This window comes from Rhincodon typus, chromosome 18 (assembly GCF_021869965.1).
Source record: "Rhincodon typus isolate 14 chromosome 18, sRhiTyp1.1, whole genome shotgun sequence".
In the NCBI taxonomy this organism is placed as follows: Eukaryota; Metazoa; Chordata; class Chondrichthyes; order Orectolobiformes; family Rhincodontidae; genus Rhincodon; species Rhincodon typus.
Window position 1 is genome coordinate 27,313,462 of NC_063349.1, and position 27,465 is coordinate 27,340,926.

The 27,465-nt window shown below is 39.7% G+C and overlaps 1 protein-coding gene across 3 annotated transcripts in view; it reads left to right on the forward strand.

The window, feature by feature from the left end:
- si:dkey-97m3.1 (fatty acyl-CoA reductase 1) overlaps positions 1 to 19,793 on the forward strand; it is a 160,516-nt gene extending 140,723 nt beyond the window's left edge. For 2 of the 3 annotated variants that reach the window (XM_048607795.1, XM_048607793.1), the window contains 6 exons: positions 974 to 1,041; positions 9,388 to 9,559; positions 10,723 to 10,852; positions 17,100 to 17,227; positions 18,831 to 18,933; positions 19,676 to 19,793. In XM_048607795.1, the coding sequence (XP_048463752.1) occupies positions 974 to 1,041; positions 9,388 to 9,559; positions 10,723 to 10,852; positions 17,100 to 17,227; positions 18,831 to 18,933; positions 19,676 to 19,759 (685 nt within the window). In that variant the 3' untranslated portion in view covers positions 19,760 to 19,793. Of the gene's footprint in view, positions 1 to 973; positions 1,042 to 9,387; positions 9,560 to 10,722; positions 10,853 to 17,099; positions 17,228 to 18,830 lie in introns of all 3 variants that reach the window. The other variant, XM_048607794.1, reaches the window with a different exon arrangement.
- The last annotated feature ends 7,672 nt before the right edge of the window (positions 19,794 to 27,465 follow it).

The window sequence follows — 27,465 nt, forward strand, 5'->3', positions numbered from 1 at the left end:
CTGTGATACTTTTCCTAAAACATCTGTGAACCTCAATCTTGATTATTCCAATTTACCCACATCCTTTGGAGGTGAGATATGGTGAAAAGCTGAGGAACCCAGTAAAAATAGGACAAAATTACTACATCCACTAATCATAGGGTAAAACATTTATCATATCTGTCTCCTAATTTCTAACCATGTTGTAATGGTTATGAGATGACCTCTAGTTCTACACACTATTGTTTTTCTAATAATTTCACGAGCACTCAGCAAATGCTTTTTTCTGTAAGTTGGATAGACAACATTGGTAGATGCACCTTACCAGTAGCCTTCTCAAAACATTAACTAGGTTAGTTAGATATCACCTATCCTCTGCATATAATTTAGTAAGTTTCTGTCGGTAAGAAACATAAAATAGAAATGTTAGGCCTTCGGATTAATTTATCACGGGACTATCATAGTGCCACCTGTAGGCGCAAGTACCTCAGAAATTCTGCAATCTTTCTATAATATTTTGTAACAAATTTATTTGTAAATAATACTTTGGGAAACAATACTGAAGTATTCCAATCTGATAAGGAATGTAGAAAAATACAAATAAGATGAACAAAGGGATGCCAGTTGAATGTAGAAAATACATTTGAGAAATTAGGATAGGAAAACAAAGTATATGTTTAAAAGTCAAGATTGTATACAGATTTAGAGTATACAATGGGCAGAAAGAAAGGACACCTTTTGTTTGTTAATCCCTTCCTTGGCTTACATTTATGTTGCTGCACATATTAGGATCATTTTAGTGGTCCATCCCATTTCACTGTTACTTCAGAGTAGCCGTGCTGAACCTTCCTGCTTGTTAACAGGCATTCCAGACAGTGCAGTGTTATCAGGCACTGGTCTAATGTCCCAAAGCACAGATGAACAGCTCTACCAGTTTTACCCACACTCCTAATTCACTTTCTTTGACTCTCTTGCTGTACTTTTTTTTTTACAGGCCAAAAACTACCCTCATTTACAATTGTACCACAGGAGGCATCAACCCGTTTCACTGGGGAGAGATTGGTAAGATTTGAGTTTGTAAGTTAAAACTATACTAATGGTTCCCAGTTGGCACACGCCCCTTCCCCAGGCTTGTTTTCTGATGTATGGCCATTCACATCATCTGATTAATTAAAATCAATTTTAATTAATGTATCAGTTAGTTATTTGGCTGATATCATGGATGCTACAGTGTAGCCAACTATGAGAAAATATGACAAGCCTTCTTCAAATGTGCAATATCTTTACTAAATCAATATTTGGGTGAACTGGTAAGTTGCATTGCCTATCAACATTGTCAATACATTTTCTAAAATTGCTTGTAGTCAGATTAATGACTAGAGTAATTCTACAAACTCTAACACCACTCCCTCCCAACTACACCCCAACAGAACAGGTTCCCCTAGCGTGAAATGCATTGGCCAGAGGAAAAATTAAGACAAGTAATCTGGGCACAGCAAATGCTAAGATCCATTTAGCATAAAACACATCCTGACACGACAGATAGAAGTAAACCTTTCCCATAATGCAGACATAGAAAGAAGGTGGTAGCTGTTGAAAATAAACACAGGGATTTAAGTGTGCAAAGAGCACATGCCTGTTTAGTGTAATACAGTAATGCCAGTAGTGTGCCAATTTATACTGTTTGTTCATGAATCCTGATTCCTGTGTGCAGCGCTAAGTACAGTATTCTGTGACTGCCTGCATCAGCAGAGGACCTAGTATTCTTATGTGAAAGCAGTACTTAAAGCTACACTGTGCTTTTTAAAGGGGCTTTCTGGTTGCTGAAGGTGCTGAGATTATTCAGAATGATGTTGTGCTGTGAAGGTCAGTAGCTGACTATGGGCAGAAATGTGTGTCAAGGCTTTCTGATGCTGCATTGGAGATCTTGGTGGAGGAGGGATGACCATATTGATGGGGTGGAAAGAAAGAGAGGCAATGAGACCAGCCAGCCACAGAGGTGAATACCAGGAATATAGCACCAAGATTTGGATGGAGTGCTGCAAGAAGTTAAATAATCACACAAGTGGTCAAGGTAAAAGAGTGTATCTTCGAATGCCATTTCCCTCCAACGCCAGAACCAGCCTCAACCTCTCGATTCACCACACTCTCAATGCTCATCTACTAAAAATCTCAATCAGTCTTGACACATACATAAAATTCATATGCTTCTGTTCACTCTCATATACTTGGCACTTTTGCAAGCATACACATACTGCTACCTGTTCAAGCATGACATCACTGAAAGAAGTAACATTATACTCACTAAGATACTGCCCTCTCTTTTGCAGAAAAAGGTAGTTCACAAGCAGAGGCAGCAGGAACTAACTGTAGGGCATTACCCACAGCTCCCATATAAGAGAAAGTGACGATCATTATCGAAAATACCATTGCTCAAGCTGTGGCTAGCAGCATAAATTGAAGATAGTGGCATCCTGATGCCTAATCATGCTTCTCTCATTCATTTTTTTTTGTTTTACAAGCTGATGTAAGGATGTACCTTTCACATTTCCCCTTCTCCATGCCACAACTTTATCCTTGGAAGACTTTTTCCTTTCAGAAATCCAAGGTTCACCTGTCCTGAAAATGGAAGAAGACCAAGACAGCAGCAAAGATGCTCTTTCACTTGTCTCTATACTTGTGACATGCAACTCAGAAACTGACACTGTGCATGTCATTGGAGCATAGTGTAGAAGAGGGATCTGCAATATGGTGAGACACTGGGGACAAGAGCACTGCAATTAGTGCATAAAGCAAGAATAACACAGGGGTGGCACTTGACCCCATAACTTTTTGGCTTAGGGGCAGAATGGCTGGCTACTAAGCTGCAGGTGACACTGCAGAAATGGTTCAGCTCAGTAGGTAATTAACTGTCTATAAAGCCAGTTGAGTCATCCAAAGCAGTCTGTAAATCCAAGTATATCAGTTTTAGAGCCCTTGGACACTGGTTGTGTCTTTGAGTCAGAAGACCTGCTTCAGAGTTGTGTTGACGCATTAAAAATATCTAGAATCATAGAATCCCTGTAGCGCAGAAAGAGGCTGTTTGGCCCATTGAGTCCTTGCATCTGCTCACAATGTACCCTTCATAACTCTAAACCTGGAACTCTTGATCTTCTTCTTTCCATTTCTGATGCATTGATTTTATTTTCTCCATTGCTTTGTATATTGTAGACATTTACAAATTTCACTAGGACTAACAGGGTTTCCTTTCAATGTGAAAAAGGAAAGTTCAAGCTTATTTATTAATTTCCTATAGTTCATCCTGTGAGAGATAAACTTTGCTGCTCTCTTTTGCATTGCATTTTGGTTCTCATAGCTCTTCTTCTGTTCACAAGCCTGAATGCAGGTATTGAAGACTTATTTTTAAAATTCATTTTTATATTCATTCCCAGGATGTGGGCATTACTGGCTGGCCAGCATTTATTGCCCATCTCTAGGGGTTGCCCTTGAGAAGTGGTGGCTACCTTCTTGAACTGCTGCAGTCCATCTGCTGTAGGTAGACCCACAATGCTGTTAGGCAGAGAGTTCCAGGATTTTGACCCAGTGACACTGAAGGAATGGCAATACATTTCCAAGTCATGATGCTGAGTGACTTGGAGGGGAACTTGCAGATGATAATATTCTCATGTGCCTGCTGCCCTTGACAATCTGGATGTGGTTGGGATTTGGAAGGTGTTGTCCTAGGAGCCTTGCTGAATTTCTGTTTGACCCAATACACTGACACCTGGAGATCAGAAGTGAATCTGTGTGTAGCTTGACCAGACTGGGATCTTCCTGGCACAAGGTGAGTCCTCCCGTCAGGACCAAATGTTTGTGATGGCAGTGGGACCTCTTCTCAGCAGCAGTCAATTAAGAGGCTGCCATTAGGCCTGCCATTGAATTAAAGCCAGCGGGCAGGGTGCCCAGTCTGAGGGCTATTAGCTCCGCAGCCTTGGCAGTGCCACTGAGAGAGGTAGATGTTGCTGAGGCTGCAAGGAGAAGAAAGGGATGCCTATATTCAGTGGTTAGAGAGTTCTGGCTGTGCAGGGACCAAACAGGGCAGGCTGCAGTAATCAAAAGAGTGACTCCTCTCGAGGCAACATTGGTGTCTTTGTGGTAGGGGAGTTTGGGGGGTGGGATCTGCTGCTGTGGACTCCTTCCTTGGACTGTGGAGCCTCCTGACACTATTGCACAAAAACCCGCCTCTTTATGAAGCTGTATGGACATGGTGGTTTTCCTTTGTGACAGAGGTGCTGCTCCTCCACTGGTAATCTGATGGCAAGACAGCACAATCTGTAGATTGGCTGCAGTGCGGTGAGTGGCCGCTGCTCCATTTCCTGCTGCTGGGGAAATGGCCCAGAAGTGGGACAGCATTGGGGAGGCAACCTGATATTGCTCCCTGGCATTTGAACATTCGTTCCTAGTAATAAACAATACAGCCTTAAAAAATACTGATTAAATATGCCTTTTTCTGTATTGTCACTCATTTTTAAAGAACCAGAAATAGCTTTTTAACTGAATAAACTCTTAAATATGTATGCTGACTATTGCAAGTCAGATCCACAAAACAATTGAGTAATTATTCTTCACTTTGCTGCATTGGCTCAATGTGCTAAATGTATCAAAATATGTCATTGCACACACTGTGTGAAAGACAGGTTCTACTGAGATCTGCTTATCTCAGGGCCATTCTCTTACTAATTAGTTTCACAGATTGCTTCGTTTAGATTATTTCTGTCCATTTTGTGTTGGCTGTCATTTTGTAATTAAGCACCTGCATAGGCAATAATGTACTTTTATTTATCGATTATGGTCAATGCAGCAGAATTATTTACTTTATTTCCCAATTTTTAGCTATTAACACCTTGTTAAACTATGGCCAAATATTACCTACACGAAAGCTCTCTGTTTAGAAAATTATGTTTACTGCATGGTTTTTTTTAATGCTTTGGGCTGTGCTATATTTTTGGAGCATTTGGCTTCTTACATTTTCCTATTTTTCTTCAAGTAGCACAGAAGCACTAAAAAATGAGAAATTAGTCGCAGATCTGTTAGATATGTAATAGTTATAGTAATGAGATAGATATTATGGGGCAATCTTGCACATTACCAAAGTAACATGTCTTTACATGTGAGCCTACATAATGAGAGTAGTTAAGTTTATTCCTAACTTCCGAAGTTCCTCCTTTTGATCATTGTCCTGCACAATTTTTTTGGTGATCATAGGGTAGAAAAGGCTGGGTTCCACACAGACTAGTAGTACTATTTTGAGTTGCCACTTTCCAGCCTCCTCCACCATTTCCTGTCAACTGATTTTAATTATTAAATATCGGTCGGTCCATGCTGTCCCCTCTGTTTGCATAGTCATCATCATCCTTGCAACTCCTGTCCTGCTTAACCCGCAATCCCATTTTATGCTTATCACCACAATTGCCATTTGCACTTTCAATCTTTAAATCTGTACTTTCGAGTTCACTCTCTAAATTTCTCAGCTTTTCCAAGTTTGGAAACTAGATACCAAATCAGCTGGAAATCCCTTAACGGTGTCAAAGAAATTATGCTCGGATCATATTGTTTCATATAGTGCCTTAGCTCGTTTGCTCATCATCTTCTGTTGAGTTTTTGACCTGGACTCAGAAATGATGTGACCACAGAGAAATGGCTTTATAGTTTGACCTAGAATTCTGCAAGAATAATAAAGTAATATTTCCAAAACATTTGGTCCTTGAACCACCTAAATGAATGTTCAGTTTATAAATGATGTTAAAAGCAGAAGTCAGGTAGGAAATAAGAGATGCATTTAAAAAAAAAACTATTATTTCAGCAGCACGCATAGGATTGCACACATGGCAAGTGAAAATTAGAGAATCCTGTAGAAGAACCCACAGTATAGTCTGGCTGTGTTGGTAGATATGCTGCCTTGTTTAGCTGATTGATATATCAACACATGTAAAATCCCACCTAATCTACACATCCCTGAACACTACGGGCAATTTAGCATAACCAATCCACCTAGCCTCCACATCTTTGGACTGTGGGAGGAAACCGGAGCACCCAGAGGAAACCCACGCAGACACGGGGAGAATGTGCTAACTCCACACAGACAGTCACCCAAGGGTAGAATTGAACCCTGGTCCCTGGCGCTGTGAGGCAGCGGTGCTCACCACCATGCCGCCCCTACCAAAACGTAGAATTGTTCCAAAAGGAAGCAAGAACAATGTAGTTCCGCTCCATGCCTTGTCCTTTCCCTGCATGTTTTCTCTTTATGTGCTTTTCTAATACCACTTTAAAATTCACAATTGAATCGGCTGTCACCTCACATACAGGCAGTGCATCCCAGATCTGCTTACTGCAGAAAAGTATTTTTCCCTGTGCCACTTCACTAATCACCTTAAATTGCCATCCTGTAGTTCTTAACCTTTCTGCCAATGGGAACAATTTCACTGTATCTACTCTGTTCAGACTCATAATTTTGAACACCTCTGTTAAATTCCCTCTCAATACCCTGTTCCAGAAGGTGAACAACCCAGCTTCTCCAACCTATACACATTACTGAAGTCCCTCATCTGAAACCATTCTTGTAAATCTTTCCTACACTCCCATTATAGCTTTCTCAACCTTCCTGAAGTGGGGTTGAACATTGTATTGAACATTGTACTCTGGTTGAAGGCAAAACAGTGCTCCATAAAGGGCGATCATAATTTCCTTAATTTTGCAATGTATGCTTCTATAAGACCTAGGATCACATGCTTCTTTAACCATTTTCCAAAACAACTAGGTCATCTTAAAGTCTGTCATGCTCTATGTAAAGTTCAGAATACTTCCAAGTTTTGTCTTATTTGCCCACTTCTAAGTCATGAATGAATATCAAGATCATCAGTAGTCCTAGAATCCAGCCCCTGGAGGACCACACTGTACATCTTCCTCCAGTACAAAAAAATTTCTGAAGAAGGGTCTAGGCCTTCCTGCTCCTCTGATGCTGCTTGGCCTGCTATGTTCATTCAGTTCTACACCTTGTTATCTCAGATTCTCCAGCATCTGCAGTTCCTACTATCTCTGAAATAATTCACATGGCATTGTTTTCTGTTACTCCGCCAACATACGCCTTGGTGGCAATGCCCATTTTATTTCACAAATTTCAAATTTACTGGTAAATCTACTATGTGGTTCGTTATCGAACCCATGCTAGGGCACATTATTTATTGATTTGTTGATCTCCCCTGGGCTATCAGAATAGGAAACAGAAGGAAAATCAGAAGGCAGTTGACCTGAGTTATTCCAGCACACTTCCACGCAGGTGATTCAGATCATATCTGGCAGAATCCTCAGAACGCATTGCTCACTTTTTCAAAGATATGTAAAGTACTGGTGGGCCCAAAGGGAGAACTTAAATTTAAGGTACAAGATTCAAATGTTAGAAAATATCTTGACAGTTGGTGCATAACCTGCATTGGAAGGTTCATTGCACAAAAACTGTGTTAATTTAAACTAACTCTGTGAATCTTCCTTTTGTTTGGTTCTACTCCCCTGATAATTAAGCTGACAAAGAAAGATCAGTTTTACTTATCAGAAGGACAGGGTGAGTGGAATCCATGCTCAAAGTGGTATGGACATCAGCATTAAATCCAAATGTATCACAAAAATGAAAGTCTTGGTATTCTTTAGAAAGTGCAAAGATTTTGAGACACCACTTGAGTCACTATTGTTGAGTGATAAAATTCCTTGATAACTCTGGATTAATCAGCTTTCAGTATGATATTTAAATGGCTTGGATTTTCTGCTCTGGAGAATCCCAATGAGAGTTGCCAACTCTGGTTAGAGGCATGTGTGGATATATATTGACAACACAATAGCTCACCACCTGATGCCTGATCACACAACCTAAATCAATGATTTTGAATTTTGTTGGGCTCTCCAGGAGTATGTTTGTTCATGTAGCTGTTGTGAGAAATGCAATCTGGCCACCCATCGACAGGAGAACATGGCAAACCAAGGAGGGGGGATACTGAGGAATCTCACACCATTTCAAAATCCCCTGCAACCATCTTCAATGCTGAATTCCCTTTGATTCCCAGCTCTGGAATCCCCTCACACATATAAAGCACACAGTTGTAGCTCCCGCCAATGGTGATGAGCTCACAGTGATGACAAATTCAAGTCGCTGATCCTTGGATGTTGGAAGCAGCACTTTGGAGAAGCACCCTCAGTTCATGAAGTTTCCAATTGTTTAAGCATTAGGAACGCTAAAATCAGTGTACCTTGGGCAAGACAGAACTGCCACCTGCCACCGTGATGCCACACTGACCATATGATTTTTAATGCTTTAATATTTTTGGGACAGGCTGTCCATGCTCCAGTGGGGTCTGGCCTGAAGGAGATGGAGAATCTGGATTCAGAAGCAAGTCTAGCATGTTAGAGCTATGGTGACTGGGGCTGCCTTCAAGGGGAGGACTTGTTTTCAAAAGAAGGACTATTATTTCTAGAAAGTGATCTTCTTCAGGAATTAAAATAAAACACTTAATCTGTGTAAAATGAATTAAAAGTGGCCAATGGAGCAATTTCTGAAGTTGTGACAGTCTCTGTCCACTGCAGTTAAGCTGCGATCAACATAGAAGCCATTCAAGGTTGGAACTTATCATCTAACTACCAAGTTTGTTTAACCTGTTGTGAACATTTTTAATCACTCTATTAGGCAGAGTATATATGTAATCATGGACTGTATAAATCTTTTCTTAATTGGGAAAGCTCAAGAGTCTTACTTGCCTGAACACAATGCATAAATAAAAATGTGTGGAGAGGCTTCTTTGTAATCAAACAAATTTGAGGTTTATTTCAATTAAATGATGGAAAATTGCTTGGTCTTCCTAATGGGCACACTTAACATTTTATTTTGAAGAAGATGAAATCATCAATTTTTTTTTAAATTGTGCCTATTTTCACTAAGATGGTTAGTTCAAGGGGAATTTTCCAACTATTCGTTTTAAGTGTTCAGTTTTTAAAGACATAGCCAAAGCAATTGTCCATCTTTGAGATCATGATGTGCTGGAGGAGTTATGATACAGTGAGTAGGTTTAGTGTATTTGATTCTTTTTATTTCAAACATCATAAGATTATGAAATTATCTACAGAATGTACCAGCTACCTTTAGTTTACCCAAGTATTTGTCTCAGTTTATGGCATGTGCTGTACTCGTTGTATGTTTGAGTATGTTCATATGAGAAATTACACAACATTTTTGTGCTAGACCATGGACAAGAACACACACCCCTGTGAACTAATTTTCCATCCTGCTTTGTTCTGAATAGAAAGCAAGCCTTCAATCTCCTGAAAGAATTATTACATAAAGCACATCATACTAAAATTAATTGATTCTCTTCCTTCTTTTCCTAGAGTACCATGTCATTTCCACGTTTAAGAGGAACCCTCTGGATCAGGCCTTTAGAAGGCCCAACGCAAATATTACATCAAACTACTTGATTAATCAGTATTGGATCGCTGTCAGTCACAAAGCTCCTGCTTTGGTTTATGATCTTTATCTGAGGCTAACAGGGCAGAAACCACGGTAAGTAAAACCTTTTGAAACCTTCTCCTGAATTAAAAAAAAGTCTCTCTTATTTTGCAAATTGTTTAAAATGTAATTTAATATTACAATGGAAAATACATCAATGCTTGGCAAAAATGAAACTTTCCTGCACACCTTTCCTGGTTTTACTTTAAAGACAAAGGTAATTTTACAGGACCATATCAATTGAAATATGTGCATATTTCTATATTCACACTGGTGGGTCTCCTATGCTCTCTTTCTGTTTTGACAGTTACTAGTAATTAGAATACTTAAATACTCAGTCAAGATAACGTTGATAGTCAGGCCAGATAATTAAAAGCCACTTGCTTCAACATTCTTTGGAAGATAACTCAAATACAGCAATAACTAACTGATAGCTTAACGCATTTTTGTTGAGTTTTATAAAAATGAAGTAGAAGCTACCTCTGCCCTTTCTCTCACACACGTATGCACAAAATAAAGAAAGCACAGAATCTCTTTTCTAAAGAAAAATCATAAATTTCACCCAAGTCAGATTTTACCATTTACTAGGGGATGCAGGGATATAATGATAATATCCTAGACTAGTAATCCATCCTCAAGCTAATATTTTGGAGACTTGAGTTTGAGCCCCACAATGGTAATTTGATTTTTTTTTAATAGAAAGGAATTAAAAGTTAGTCTAATGATGACCATGTAACCATTGTTGTTTGTCGTAAAAGCCCATCAGATTCACCAACATCCTCCAGGAAAGAGAATCTAACATCTTAACTGGCCTACATGTGACTCCAGACAATTAGCAATGTGGTTGACTCTTAACTGCCCTCTGAAATATGTAATAAGCAGTCAATTGTATTAAAATGGTGCAAAATCTAAACAAAGGAATGAAACCGCATGGACCACCTGGCATTAACCCAAGCACTGGAAACAACAATGGCAAACACAGCTTGTTCAACCCTACAAAGCGCTCTGTACCAACATCTGGAGGCTGTTTCAGCTGTTAGTTAAGGAACAGTCAGAAAAAATAATTTTCATGTAATCCTGCCTGACAGAAAATATCGTATAACTTCATTGCAACGCATGAAATTTAATTTCCATCAAACAACTGTCTAACTGATGATTACAGTATAAAGATTGAGTAAGTGAACACAAGCTCTACTTAATTGTACATACAATTGCAGAATGATGAAGATCTTCAACAGACTTCATAAATCCATGATGCTGCTGGAGTACTTCAGCAGCAAGTCCTGGGACTGGAGTTCAGAGAACATGAACATGCTGCTGAGTCAACTCAGCCCCGAGGATAAGAGGGTAAGCACAAATAGCAAACACCATGCAAGAGGGTGAGCAGCCATCCATATTAATCCTCAAATAGCTAACTAGGCAGGAAGGTGACCACTGCTGTTAATTGTTATGTCTTGAAGACATAACTTCCATACTTACATTAACAGGACTTCATAGTACATGTAGGCACCTTGTTTAACATTGCTTTGGAAGCTGAAATTTATGTATAAGTCTGACGTTTCTGGAATTGTTGCCTTCATATGAAAACTACATCCAAGAGGTGACAGTGGGAAAAGCTTAAGGGCATTCCATCGACTAACCTGCATGGTGTTAGTAACTATTGGTGGTTCTCCCCAGCTAATGATAGCTACCGCATGAAAAATCAAAATAGGGAGAAAAAAAATCTTGTTACCTCAGTTGTACGCTGCGACAGCAGAGTATGCACTTATACACGACCACATCTTCAGCACTGTAACTGTGCAAGTATAAGCACAAGGTCACTAATTACATACTGTGACCTGCAGTGGCATACCAGGCCCACTCGCATATACTGCATTCTACTCTGTCATGCTGACAGCAAATGCTCCTATCTGAGCCCAGAAATATCCCAGGAAAATAACAACTCTAAATAATTACATCTAACTCACAGCACCTCTGATACAATGCTGAGTACATTAAATAGCAGCACTAATGTTTGCCGGCAATAAAACATCAAATTAAGGTGCCAAGGCTAGTTTTGTAATTGTAATAATTGATAATTATCAAAGTAAAATAAGCGATTGTGGCGATTTAAAACAAAATTCAAATGGAATATTGAAATAAATACATGATTATGCTTTTTCTTGGTTCAATGCCAAGTGTATCAAATTCATCCATTGTCTTGGAGGTTAATATATACATACTTGCAGTGTGGCGCATTTGTAGGGAGGCGTTTAGAATCCATGGTTCTGAGCAGCTGCATGGAGTGCCACCCTTAGCAACAGTGGTATAACGTTGTAAATTATTCAGTTGCTGCTGTCATTGGATAAAATGGATTTGTCAGGCATCAGACCCAGGCAATGGAAGGTGGAACAGCTATGAGTGAGCCATCTTTGAAGGGAAATCAGTACAGCATTCGTTAGCAGCATGAAAATCCATTAACCTCTTGAATGCTGTATTATATATTGTCACACATTCCATTACCTTCTGCAAAAAAAATCCAATATTTCTGTTGGCTGTTCTTATAAATCTGAATTAAATCAGTGTTAAACTTCCAAAAATTGATTCATTCAGAATATCTTGGCAAGGCATGCTAAAATAAATTTTTTGATTATTTCTGCAGAACTGTGTTAAGGTAGTACTTGTAAATAATAGCTAGAAGTCAAGGGAGAAAATGTTGATGTCCAGTGATGTAAGGATACCTTAATATATGGTACCCACTATTACTGAAGAGCTCTGTGAAGATGATATTTTCCTTTGATGAGGAAATTTAACTTGACACAAAATTTAAATGAATATTATAGCACCTTCGAGAGAGAACAATACTGTTACTGAATAGAATCACTGCCTTATTTCTGTAATTAAACTTCACCTTCTCCCAGAATAATTTTTACAGAGGTCTTAATTGTATCATCATCAACAGTAGAATAACTGGCTGCCCATTGACCACGTCACATCCTAACAAGATATAATCTGCAAAAAGCAGTTTCTGACAATCAACCAAATACAGAACCATCCATCATTTGAACAAATGTACATCTATTGTATCTGTAAAAATTAGCAATAACTCATTGATTAAATAATTTACTTCAAAATTCATCATAGTGCTTTTAAAAAGGTGGCATACATAAGTTTAAATTTTTTTTTTGAAAAGTTTCACACCTGAGAGATGTAAAGTTGAAAACAATCTGAACTAGTATCACAGGAACAATAGAAACAACAATGGCCATTGTTGTGGTGTTGCTGTAGGATGCAGCCAGGAGTTGCCCAAGAACACAGCATTGGACTGGGAAAGGACAGACCTGTTCAGATAACCACTTCTATTTATATAACATGTTTTCACATAGAAAAACTTGCAAGTAGGTTTTACAGACCTGAAGAAAGAAATTAAAAGAATATTGAAGTGTGACGTTTTAAAAAATGAGAGAGAAAATGGGGCCACACTGGAACAAACTGCCTTAGATTGATTCCGAAACCAAAGGGAGAAAACTAAATTTTACAAGAAACTCCATCTGGTGGTTTGTCCATGGACTGCAAGTGTCACGGCTCTAAAATATGTTTATCAGGGAATCAAGTAACTGTTTCTTTGATAAGTGAGTAGTCACATGATCATATAATTAGAAACATATCTATCTAATATCAGTTCACTGTTTCAATTTAACATTCAACAGGAGACAGTTTATTTAAATGCCTTTTTTGGTTAAGCTGTCTGGAAATTCAACTTCCACTTTTCTCTCACAACAAACACGTGGAAAGTCATCAAACCAGTTCTTAAGCGCATTGATCACTAAAACCGACTGATTGAGATATAAAAGTATCAGTGTCACACCTAAGCAGTCTGGTTAAATAGGATTACCTATACCACTATTTGAATATGGACAGGAGAATAAATAAAGTTGTTTTAAAACAAATATTTCACAATTAAAAGTGTGCAGCGAAAATCAAGACTATACAAACATTCCTGTGAAACAGGAATCACAATTAAGTATGTTTACAAATAAGAATTCCTATTCGTAGTGTCAAATCCTCAAGAAATCCAAAAATGCTTTGCAATCAATGAATTACTTTTGAAATTCCTTTATCCTTAGGAAGTGCAGCAGCCAGTTTGTAGAAAGGAAGGGATGACAAAACACAACAAATCAGTTGAGTCAACACAGTGTGGAGCTGGGGGAACGCAGCAGGTCAGGCAGCATCAGAGGAGCAGGAAAGTTGACGTTTCGGATTGGAACCCTGCAGAACTGAGAAGGGGGCAGGGAGCTGGGAAATTAATAGAAAGAGTAGGGGTGGGACTGGGGAAGGTAAGTGAGATGATGATAGGTAGATGTAGGTGGAAGTAGTAGGGATTGGTCAGTGGGAAGGGTACGGTGGATAGTTGGGGAAGAAGATGGACAGGTTGTGTCAGGTCGAGGAGGCATGGATGAGAGGAAGGTTTGGACATGGGACGAGGCCAGGGGTGGGAGATTTTAAAGCTGGCGAATTCTATGTTTAGGCCATCGGGCTAAAGGCTCCCAAGGTGGAATATGAGATGTTGCTCCTACAGTTTACGGATGGTGTGATTGTGACACTGGAGGAGGCCCAGGATGGACATATCACCCAGGGAGTGGGAGGGAGGGTTAAAATGGTTGGCGACTGGAAGGTGTTATCGGTTATTGCGTACAGAGCGCAGATGCTGCACGAAACGATCCCCAAGTCTGTGCTTGGCCTCACCGATGTACAGAAGGTCACATCGGGAGCAACAGATACAGTAGACCAGGTTGGAGGATGTATGGGTGAACCCCTGTCGGATATGGAAAGTTTGCTTTGGGCCTTGAATGGAGGTGAGGGGGGAGGTGTAGGGGCAAGTGTAGCACTTCCTGCGGTTGCAGGGAAAGGTGCCAGGTGTGGTGAGATTAGTGGAGAGTGTGGAGTGGATGAGGGAGTCATGGAGTGAGTGGTCCCTACAAAAGGAAGATAGGGTGAGGAAGGAAATATCTTTTTGGTGGTGGGGTTGGATTATTGATGGTGGAAGTGGTGGAGGACGATACGCTGGATATGGAGGTAGGTGGGTGGTATGTGAGGACCAGGGGCACTCTGTCCTTATTTTTGTTGGGGGGAGGGTGTTTGAGGGCAGAAGTGTGGGAAATGCAAGAGATGTGTTGAGGGCATTTTTGATCCTTTATTTTTGTTGGGGGGATGGTGTTTGTTATTTTTGAAGGGGCGAGGGGGTTTGTTATTTTTGTTGGGGGGAGGCGGTTTGTACTTTGGTTGGGGGGGTTTGCTCCAAACAAATCAGTGATTTATTGTTGAGTTATTAATTGAAGATGAATGCTGACTATAGCAGAATAGCAGGAGTACTCCCTGTTTCCCTTTGTATAGAATGATAGGACTGGGAGATATTTCATAATTCTCAGTAAAATTTATTCCGGTCAAAAAGGACTTGATAAGAAGATAACCACCCGTGTTGGTGAAAGGCAGTCAAGGAGTGTATCCAATCAAAACCTTAGTAATACAAAGCAGCAAAAACTAATAGGCCAGAAGATTGGAAAATTTATAAAACTAGCAGCAGGTGACCTTAAAGCTAATAGAGAGGGGGAAAATTGACTATGAAACTAAATTGACAAGAAATATAAAAACAAACAGCAAGAGCTTTTACAGATATACAAGTAGAGAGTAGCTAAAGTAAGTGTGGAACCCATAGAGGAAGAAACTGGAGAATTGATAACAGTGAGCAGGGAAATGGAATATCATTTAAAGCAACATTTTGCATTGGTCTTCATGGTGGAGGACACAATAAAAATGCCAAAGATAACAAATGGGCAAGGTGTTCATGGTAGGAAATATTTTGTAATTGTCTCTATGATGAGGGACAAAGTATTTGACAAACTAATGGGACTAAAGGAAGACATGTCACCAGGACCCAATGACAGCATCTAGGGATCTTAAAGGAAGTGGCAGAAGTTGGTGGCAGCATTGTTCAAAATATTCCAGAACTAGAAATCTGCTCATGTGACATCCCTGAACAGGAAGGGAGGGAGATATAAAGCAGGAAACTATAGGACACTAGCCTAGTGTATGTTGTCGAGAAAATTCTAGAGTCCATTATCAAAGAACAAATAGGGCATTTAGCAAAGCTTAACACAGTCAAACAGCATTAGCATGGTTTTGTTATGTTTGACAAATTTGCTGCATATAACCTTGTGTACGTAACAAGCAGAGTTCATAAAGAGGAACTTGATCAGTTCTGTTCTCCCTGCTATAGGAAGGATAGTGTGAAACGCAAAAGGGGTCAGAAAAGATTTACAAGAGTGTTGCCAGAGTTGGAGGTGTTGAGCTGTAGACAGAGGCTGAATAGGGTGGGACTATTTACCCTGGAGCGTTGGAGGCTAAGGAGTGATCTTATAGGAGGTTTATAAAATCATAAGAGGCAGGGATAGGGTGAATAGCCAAGGTCTTTTCACCAGGGTAGGGGAGTCCAAAACTAGAGGGCATAGGTTTAAGGTGAGAGGGGAAAGATTTAAAAGGGACCTAAGAGGCAACTTTTTCATGCAGAGGGTGGTGCATGTACGGAATGAGCTGCCAGTCAAAGTGGTGAAGGCTGGTACAAATACAATATTTAAAAGGCATCTGGATGGGTACATTAATAGGAAGGGTTTAGAGGGATATGGGCCAAATGCTGGCAAATAGTACGAGATTAATTTAGGATATCTGGTTGGCAAGGATGAGTTGGACCAAAGGGTCTGTTTACTTGCTGTTCAGTTCTATGACTCTATGACCGTATAACTGATAGCTGTAGTGTATTTAGATCTTTAGAAAGCATTCAATTAATTGCCACATGTAAGATTATTGCACAAGAAGGATCTGACTGTTTTAGGGGTAATATATTAACATGGATTGAGGCTTGGTTGACACACTATTAATCCCAGTCTAGATTCATGAGTCTTTATCAGATTGGAAAGTTACAACTCATGGAGTGTCACAAGTTTCACAGTTACACTAACTGCAACTTGTACATCATACCAGATTATGAGGTGAAAATTAAAGTGGAATTTTAGAAGGGGCAAAGGCAGGAACTTACCATCATCCTGGATATTTCAGCACTGTCTTTTACCACAGCCTCAATGACAGACTTTCCATTACCTTTGCCCCTTCTCAGTGCATGTGGGTATTTCTCGTTCCCTGCCATTCGCCAAGTTAATTCTGGCACATGCTGCCAACAATTCATCCAGTCCTTGTCTTTTAAACCCTATTGCCAGCTATTAGATGTTGTGATTGAGTACTGTTGCAAACTTTGGATGGGAATTCAAAAAAATGTCACCAATTTACAGCAGCAACACAGAATTCATAGAATGAATTGTAGTTTCTCCTTGTTTTTCATAATAAACAAATATTTCTATGCAAATGGTACTCCTAACCTGTAGTTTTTGTGCTCCCAGCTTGCAGAAATTCAAACAAAATAAAATGTAAGAGTAATCCAAAAATCCAATTCTAAACAAAGGTGATCATGAAGGAGATCGCCAGCCTGAGTCTTTTTGCAGCAGGTAAATAAGGGGAATTTTGAGTTGGGGCAGTAAGGTCAACTTTTAATATTTGTTTGCAGGGATTCAATTTTGATGTTCGCCAGCTTCACTGGCCAGAATACATTGAGAATTACTGCATAGGAACTAAGAAATATGTGCTAAATGAAGACATGTCTGGACTTCCAGCAGCAAGACAGCATCTAAAGAAGTGAGTACAAACATCTACACTCGATGGCTGTGTTTTGTTTTTACACAACTTTTTTTGATGGAACAGGAAACTGATAATGTGCAGTCTCAACCTCTGCATCTCAACTAGCATCTGATTTTTGATGCAGACATCTAGAGATCAGAAAGTGGGCTAGATTCAGTTTACTTCTCATAGAAAGTGATAGTCAAGAAGATTGTATTCAAATGAATAACAGGAACATAAAGAGAATTTTGATATGAAATCAGTTGATAAGTCATCCTGAGGTTACATTTCAGTGGTAGTTAGCTTCTTCAGATAAAATGTTACATCGCAGACAGAAGCTTCCTCCTTTACTCAAGTTCCCAAAACCAAACTTTCATGCAATAGTAAAGTCCCCATTATCTTGAATGCCTGCATCACCTACCTGCTGTGGTCTGTAGAATGCCCTCATTGGCACAATAGCTCCCTTATTTTCCTTCATTTTATATAAATTAATCCAAATATGTGACCTCTCCAGTGCAAAGTAGATTCTTTGATTAGTGCCGCTAGCAGTATGAAAAATCGTTTCTCATATCACTTCTTTTTTTTTTGCAGTTTTTCTTTCAACTCTAATATTGTTGTTCTTTCTCAGTCATCAAAACATAATGTTTCTGTTCCCTCATCCTTGGGTTCAGTGTCCCATTTCCCCCCGAACAGCACAATTTAACCTCACTGTGAGCCCTGTTGTCATATACCATGTCTATCTCGTATAGGTTTCTCCTGCCACAGAACTGGTTCCAATGCCACAGGAATGAAGCTCTTCCATTGTTTACAGTTTCTGCAGCCATGCATTGACTTATTTTCTCTCATTTTCTCATACTCATTAGTTTGCAGTACCAGGAGTATTCCAGACGTTTCCTATCTTTACATGTTTTGAATTTTACTGCCTCTTCACCTTCTTAAAATTTGAAGGCCTAAATCATTGCTCCCCTTACGGGCATGACTTACAACTGCTCCCCTCCCCATCCCATAATATTCTACCAATGTTGATGAAATAGTTGTTTCTAACAGCAGGGAAGCAGCACTGTTTGGCACGAAAGTTGGCAGAGATGTTTTTCTATTCAACTACTGAACACCTTGTGATCAGATAAGTAGTCAGATGAATGGTTTAGGTGTGGAGACTGAATGTCGGTGGGTAGTGAAGGCAGCTTTCTCATTGGGGCAGAAGGTTAATGTACTGGAGAATGATGTATTAGGTGCAATATGCTAACTTAAAGGGGTGCAATTAAATTTTAAAGATGAAGCTTAAAAAAAAGTAGACTTAATGAGGAAGTAATTCTCAGAAGCAATGCCTGAGGCTCAATTTAAAATTAGACTTATTTGCTTTACATGCAGCAAAGGCATTTCCAGGGACTGACCCAATTGAAAGGTTATAAGAAGAAATATCAGACAGGGTGCAGATAGCAAAATTTGTGCCTGTCAAACTATTTCCACTAAAATAATACAAATGTTTAATTATCTGAATAGTGGATAATTCACAAAATGAGAAGCAGGTGCCTTGAGCAAGTACCGAGTCACTTATTAGCTTCTGCTCAAAATGACATAGGATGGTACATTGATGTCTGGAATATTTCTCTTTTTGCAGGCTACGAAACATCCGCTATGCCTTCAACACAATTCTCCTCGTTGTCATCTGGCGTGTTTTTATTGCTCGATCACAAATGGCTCGCCACATCTGGTATTTTGTGGTGAGCCTGTGCTACAAATTCCTGTCTTACTTCAGGGCATCCAGTACTCTCCGGCACTGAGGCCTACCCCATATGGCATTCTGCAAATTGAAGGACATCAATTTGCTATAAATGACAAGCAACCCTTTTGGAACATTCCCTCCCCAAAAAGGCCACAAGACTTCCCAAGCCATCGTAAAGAAAATAATGTGACTCTGCATTCCAACGTAACCAAACTACACTGCCAATGTTATAATAAAGAACAATAGTATTTTCACACCAAGCATATGTTGGTGTGACCTTCTGGTTTTCTAGCATTACCATCTTGTTCAAATTGATACCATAAAGAGTTTTTCAATGTCTGTATTTCTACACACTGTCATGCAATACCCTGGCTTGACTTTACAGGTAATTGCTGGAATGGATTGTAAAGTACAAAATTGTCTCTTCTGCATCATGATATTTTGGATGCAGGGCCCTTATTCACAAAAGGAACCTGCGCAGTGTATAGAACTGATTAGTCCCAACACATTCAAGACTGGTTTTGCATCCAGTTGTCTTTGTGAATAGGGCTTGAGGCCCATTGTACAGTTAATGTAATAGGAAAATCACTTTCCAGCAATAACACAATAACATTCTACTTCTTGGTGCTAAAATGGCAAAGAAAGCTTACTAAACATTTCTGGGTGTTTTACACTTGTAAAATGTATATATAAAGTTGACATTTGACCAAAACATATGAATTTGCTCCTATTTCTTGCAGGACGCCACCATTTCTCCCCCTCCCAAAGTTTGCCAACTTGCCACCAACTGGAGACCTTGGCAGCAACATATCACATTTTTATGACAACAGAATAAAAAGAACTGATATGTGAAACTAATCCTGTTGTGTCTTGTGCCTGACTGTAAATCATTAGAGAAGAGGTATTCCAGATTTTAACATTGGCCAAGTCTTTTCTTGATAAAACAGAAAGGACTTATGTCATGTGTTACAGTCTTTGTAGAGACAGAGTCATTTTTAGAAGACAAATTCAGACTTATAGTTATTGGCTGAAAGGATGACATGACAAGATTTCATTGTTGAGTCTTTTACAGTAAATGCCTTAAAAGCAGTTTACTAAACTCTATTTTTATAGGCAATTTATACCTTAAAGTACAGAATAGATTAGAACTTTAACCAGAAAACAAAAATACTTTCAGGTATATGTTGCACTGTCCTTTAAGCAGGCATTCAGTTCTTCCCGAATCAGTCCAAAAGTTATTAATAACTCATCTGGGTTTCCTTCTGATATTTTTCTCTCCTTGCCTGAAAACTTTTAACTCCAGAATATCTTTCACAGTGCAAGTTTTGGAGTCTTATCTATCTAGCTAAAGCAAGGCAAATCCTCCAGTTTCATTTTATTTGCTTACAGATTTTCCAGTGCAAGTGCAAAAGTCCAGCTGCATTCCTGTGTGGCAAGCCATAAAGAATTTCAGCAAAACTGTTTACAACCCAACATTCTCAACACTTTTCTAGTACTTTGGAAACTCCCAGTTTGCCCACGGAAACTGCTATTGTTTCCAAATGTAAACACCTTCCACCTTCACAGAAAATGATCTGGGTCACTTTGGTCTTAAACACTCAAACTATCTGACTTGCTCACAGACTGACTGCAAAACAGGTGATATCACTGCCATGTCACTGCCATGAGATGACTTAAAGTCATTGTCAAAAACCATCATCTTACAAACCTCGTAATTGTAATGTGTAGAGCAGCTGGAAATCAGTGTCAGATATGATAATGTTATTTCTTCCAACAAAAGTGGTGAAAGATTAAATATTACTTTTGATAGTCATAAAAATAATATTAGCCTCATGTTACTATGAGCATGCTTTGCTTGTCTAGTGTTTCTAGTGGATTGAGAGTTTCTTAAGTGAACTATGGTAAATATTTTCACTGTATGGCAGAGACAGACTGTCACACTCATTTCAGCGGGTGGCAACAGAGATTCAATTGGCATGTAACTTCCTGAGATAAACATCCTTGCATACATTCAGGTCCTCAAGGGACAAATGCATGGCAATTCATTGTAGTGGAAGAAGATGCAAGTCCTCAATTAAGTATTCTTAAGAATGTTGTGTAGCCAATAAAATGAAACTTTCACTCATCAATCATCCTTCAGTAAAGTAACCATGAATTATGTTAATTATATTTTTCACACAGCCTTGCTGAGGGAAGAGTTCTTCCAGTAGTGGGATTTGAAGATCATTTTATAAGATGGATTGATTTCATATCTTGAAGTGTAAGGCTTCTGCCTTCTCAATGCATTACCAAATTGTAGTCTTACATGTGCCATTTGTCCTGATTTCAAATGAAATAGTATAATTGTGCTGCAAACAAAGTCATTTCAGTGATCTCAACATCTCCTGACTGAGCTCCGAGGTCTAGTACTACTATGAAAGAAGAGAATAAAGTAAGTTTTTTATTTGAAAACTATTTTGCAGTTTTGTGTGGTCTACAAACTTCCCAACTGTCTACATTGTGTAATAGAACTCCTAGGATCTGACTGATTCAGATTATGTTAAAAATTACATCATTTAATCAGAGGTATTCCAGTTAAATTCAGGAAAATATGGCCAATATTCTAAGTGAAAGCATGTGTAAAGTGAAAGTTAAGTGTAGGTTAGAAGCATCTGGAATGTGGTTTGTCCAAATCAAAACTGCTCACTCATAATTCAGTTCTTTCAAGTATGTTTAATGAAGGAATTAGTAATAGTTTTTTTTTAATCAGCCAACTCAAGGTGCTTGATCCTCATATGCAAAAATGGGCAAGGGAGAGAAAAATCAGCCTACTTATATATTTCACCATCCCTAAATGGTTGGCATTTTTATGTGAATGTTAAAGGAAAGATTTCCTGTGCTATTTTGTAATTGAGCAACATCTAGTGAAGCCATTAAAGAGCTGCTATTTTGACTTCTCAATATCCAGTTTTACAAGGCAAAATGTACATTTTTCAGACTCCACCTATTTTCACCAGTATTCTGTGCTTATTTAAGCAGTTTTACTCGTCTAGGTGGGCTTCCTTGCCCTCTTACAGGTCTGGCTCTTTTGTCATGAGTTCAATAACATTTCTCTCCTGCTTATAAAATTGTTACTTTGACTTCTGGTGATGAATAGAATGTACATGTAAAAAAAAACATTGAAATATAATGAGAATAACTGTTATTTTTATATTTGTTCTTACCAGTAACAATTTGCACAAATAACACCTTTAATGAAATAAAATAGCTCAAGGTGCTTCATAGGATTCTTAACAGACAAAAAAGGTATATTTTAAAGGAGCAGAGAGCAAATAGAGAGGCTTATGAAGGAAATTCCTTGAGTTAGACAACTGAAAGTGTGGTTGCCAATGGTGGAACAAAATCACTTTGCAATGTAAAAATATAGAGAAGTAGTTGAGGAAGAAAGAGCAGAATATGGAATCAGTTATTACAGAGTAACCCATATGTTTTCATCCCTATCTTTTGGAGCATTTTTAGTTATCTAATAAATTACATTTTTAATTGGATGTTCCTATTTCCCCTTGGAAAATTCACAGTTTGCTTCCTGAATTCTCTGCGTTGCACAATGCCCCTGCGAACCAACCATTTAATTGGAGAATGACAATGAATAATACTGGTACTGTTTCTTAGCCTTTCCACCTACATGCCTTCAGAGAGAAATCCAAATATGATAGCAACAAAGTCATATCAAGCAGAACAATTGTGAATAAACAGACTAATTTGCTACGGCTCCCTTAGGAAGTAATCATGAAGACTGCATTACCTGAAAGCCGTTGGTAGTGTCCAGTTTGGCATGTTTGTATCCAACTTATGTGTGCAGCATTTTAACTATGTCATTAACCTGTTTAAGTAATTAGGTTAATGACTGCTAAAATAGTCCAAAGAGGAATTTGATGGAAACCTGTCAACCAGTCGTTGTGTTAAAAGTAGTGCACAAGGGAATTTAAACTCCTGAAGCCAACATTTCCAAGTGACATAGCCTCCTAACAACCTCCTGTTATGTAATGATAAAAAGTCGTTGTCCAGATTTTTTACTTGACCAGACCCTAGGCAAATCTCAGATCATGCATTGGTTTAAAGAAGGAATGAGTAAAAGCCAAATGAATTTCAATCTGTGTGTGATGCATAATACGTTTGTAGGAAGAATAAGATCATTGTATCCTGCTTGGATAACAATATAAATTAAGTATAAAAGCAAAGAGATCTATGGATACAGATATGTCAATCACTAAAAGTAGCAGCATAGTTTAATGAGTCTATATAAAAAGTAAAAGAATTTTGACAGAGCTGGCACTGAAAAACAGAGATGCTATGTTAAATATGTATTACATCTTATGTTAGACCAAAAACAAAATCACAAGGCTGATACCAGAATTGAAAGAATATACTTATCAGGAAAAGCTGACCAAGGCTCTTTTTGGGTGTTTGAGGGTGACATAATAGGGATCTATTGGAATTGGGAAAGTATACATAAAGAACTTACTTCAACTTATGGAGAAGATTAAAACTATGACCACAAATATAACATAGTCAAAAATAAGTCCAGTAGAGAATTCAGGAGGAAGTCCTGTAAAAAGAACATAAGAAATAGCTCATTTGGCCCCTAGAGCTTTTATCTTTCCTGTGTTCAACAAGATCTTGTACCTCAACTTCAGTTTACTGCCCTATCCTCACATAGAGTCAAGAGTTATACAACACGGAAACAAATGCTTCAGTCCAACTCGTTCATGCTGACCAGATATCCTAAACTCACCTAGTCCTATTTACAAAAAACAACAAAGAAAATTTCAGCACAGAAACAGGCCCTTTGGCCATCCAAGCCTGCACCGACATGCTGCCCATCACTACCCTTCTGGGGACCATATCCCTCTATTCCCATCCTGTCCATGTACTTGTCAAGATGCGCTTTAAAAGTCACTATTGTATCTGCTTCCACTACCTCCCCCGGCAGCAAGTTCCAGGCACCCACCACCATCTGTGTAAAAAAACTTGCCTCATACATCACCTTTAAACCTTGCCCCTTGCACCTTAAACCTATGCCCCCTAGTACTGACGCTTCCACCCTGGGAAAAAGCTTCTCACTGTCCACTCTGTCCATGCCCTTCATAATCTTGTAGACTTCTATCAGGTCGTCCTTCAACCACCGTCGTTCTAGTGAGAACAACCCAAGTTTCTCCAACCTTTTCTCATAGCTAATACCCTCCATACCAGACAACATCCCAGTAAATATTTTCTGTACCCTCTCCAAAGCCACCACATCCTTCTGGTAGTTTGGTGACCAGAATTGAACACAATATTCCAAATGCAGCCGAACTAACGTTTTAAAGGCTGCAACATTACCTGCCAATTTATAAACTCAATGCCCTGGCCAATGAAGGCAAGCATGCCGTATGCCTTGTTGATGACCTTTTCCACCTGCGTTGCCACTTTCAGTGACCTGTGTACCTGTACACCCAGATCCCTCTGCCTATCAGTACTCTTAAGGGTTCAGCCATTTACTGTATATTTTCCATTTGGATTAGATCTTCCGAAATGCATTACCTCACATTTTTCTGGATTAAACTCCATCTGCCATCTCTCTGCCCAAGTCACCAACCCATCTATATCCTGCTGTATCCTTTGATGGTCCTCATCGCTATCCGCAATTCCACCAACCTTTGTGTCATTGGCAAACTTACTAATCAGACCAGTTACATTTTCCTCCAAGTTATTTGTATATATTACAAACAGCAAAGGTCCCAACACTGATCCCTGAGGAAGGCCACTAGTCACAGCCTTCCATTCAGAAACGCATCCTTCCACTGCTACCCTCTGCCTTCTATGACTGAGCCAGTTTTTTATCCAACTTGCAAGCTCACTTCTGACCCCATGCGACTTTACCTTCTGTATCAGTCTGCCATGAGGGACCTTGTCAAAGACCTTACTGAAGTCCATGTAAACAACATCCATTGCCCTACTCTCATTGATCGCTTTTGTCACTTCCTCAAAAAACTCAACCAAATTAGTGAGACATGACCTCCCCTTCACAAAACCATTTTGCCTCTCGTTAATAAGCCCAATGATTTCCAAGTTGGAGTGGATCCTGTCTCAAAGAATCGTCTCCAATAGTTTCCCTACCACTGACATAACGCTCACCGGCCTGTAATTAGCTGGATTTTCTCTGCCGCCCTTAAACAAAAGAACAATATTGGCTATTCTCCAATCCTCTGGGACCTCCCCTATAGCCAGTGAGGATACAAAGAATTCTCTCAAGGCCCCACCAATTTCCTCCCTTGCCTTTCTCAGTATTCTGGGGTATATCCCATCAGGCCTTGGGGACTTGTCTACCTTAATGCTTTTCAAGACCTGCAATACCTCCTCCATTTTGATCTCAACGTGACCCAAACTATCCACACACCCTTTTCCAGACTCATCATCCACCAAGTCCTTCTGTACGGTGAATACTGACACAAAGTACTCATTTAACACCTCGCCCATTTCCTTTGGCTCCACACACGAATTCCCTTCCCTGTCCTTGAGTGGGCCAACCCTCTGCCTGGCTACCCTCTTGCTCTTTATATATGTATAAAAAGCTTTGGGATTTTCCTTAATCCTGCTGGCCAATGACTTTTGATGACCCCCTTTAGCCCTCCTGACTCCTTGCTTAAATTTTTTTTTACTTTCCTTGTATTCCACCCTTGCTTCGTGCATTCCCAGCCTCTTAGCCTTGACAAAGCTTTCTTTTTCTTTTTGATTAGGCTCACAGTATCTCTCATTATCCAAGGTTCTCTAGACTTGCCATACTTATGTTTCATCCTTACAGAAACATGCCGGTCCTGAGTTCCCAGCAACTTACAGTTGAAAATGTCCCACATACCAGATGTTGATTTGGCCTCAAACATCTGCCTCCAATCTACATTCTTCAGTTCCTGCCTAATATTGTTGTAATTAGCCTTCCCCCAATTTAGCACCTTCACTTGACAACTACACTTATCTTTATCCAGTACCTTGAAGCTTACTGAATTGTGGTCACTGTTCCCGAGTTGCTCCCCTACTGAGATGTTGACCACCTGGCCAGGTATGGCCCCTTTCCTAGTTGGAATGTCTACATACTGTTTCAAGAAGCCCTCCTGGATGCTCCTTACACACTCTGCTCCATCCGCGCCCCAAGCACTAAGTGAGTCCCAGTCAATATATGGGAAGTTAAAATCACTCACGACAACAACCCTGTTACTTTTACATCTTGCCAAAATCTACCTACATATCTGTTCTTCTATCTCCCATTGGCTGTTGGGAGGCCTTTAGTAAACCCCAAACATTGTGATTGCACCCTTCCTGTTCCTGAGCTCTAACATATTGCCTCGCTGTTTGAGCCATCTGAGGTGTCCTCCCGCAGTACAGCTGTGATATACTCCTTAATAAGTAGTGCAACACCCCACCCCTTTTACATACCCCTCTGTCCTGCCTGAAACATCTGTATCCTGAAACATTAAACTGCCAATCCTGTCCGTCCCTTAAACAAGTCTGTAATAGCAACAACATCATAGTTTCAAGTACTAATCCAAGCTCTAAGTTCATCTGCCTTACCTGTTACATTTCTTGCATTGAAACAGATACACTTCAGTCCACCAGACCTGCTTTTATCAGCAACCACATCCTATTGCCCTTCCTCTGAGTCTTACTGGCCCTATTCTCTAGTTCCCTTTCAGTCAATTCACCTTTGCTTTGGTTCTCAACCCCCCCACCAAGCTAGTTTTAATCCTCCTGAGTGACACCAGCAAACCTCCCAGCCAGAATATTTGTGCCCCTCCAGTTTAGATGCAACCTGTCCTTCTTGTACAAGTCCCACCTGCCCTGTCACTCGACAACAGCCCCTCTGCAAACCGCCTTCAGGAAGCAGTCACTATACTGGTGGAAATCTTCCCCACGTTGGCCAGTCAGTGTCACCACTCTGCTGCCCTCTTCCAGGTCTCAGCATTTCCTCTGCAATTGCCAGCATTTGCCCCAAATCCCTGTAAACCCTTCCCATTCACATACCGTCCAGGTATCTTTTAAATGTTGTACGTGTACCTGCATCCATCATTTCCTCTGGCATCTCATTCCATATACAAACTACCCTCTACATGGAAAAGTTGCCCTCAGACCCATTTTAAATCTTTTCCCTCTCACCTTAAACCTATGCCCTCTAGTTTTGAACTCCCTTACCCTGAGAAAAAGACATTGGCTATTTACTCTATCCATGCCCCTCATGATTTTATAAACCTCTATAAGCTTACCCCTCAGTCTCCAATGTTCCAGGGAAAAAAGCCCCAGCCTATTCAACTCTCACTGTAGCTCAATACCGCCAGTCCTGGCAACATCCTTGTGTATCTTTTCTGAACCCTTTCAAGTTTAACAAAATCTTTCCTAGAGCAGGGAGACCAGAATTGAACACAGTATTCCAAAAGTGGTCTAACCGATGTCCTGTTCAGCTGCAACATGGCATCCCAGCTCCTATGCTCAATGCACTGAGCAATGAAGGCAAGCATAC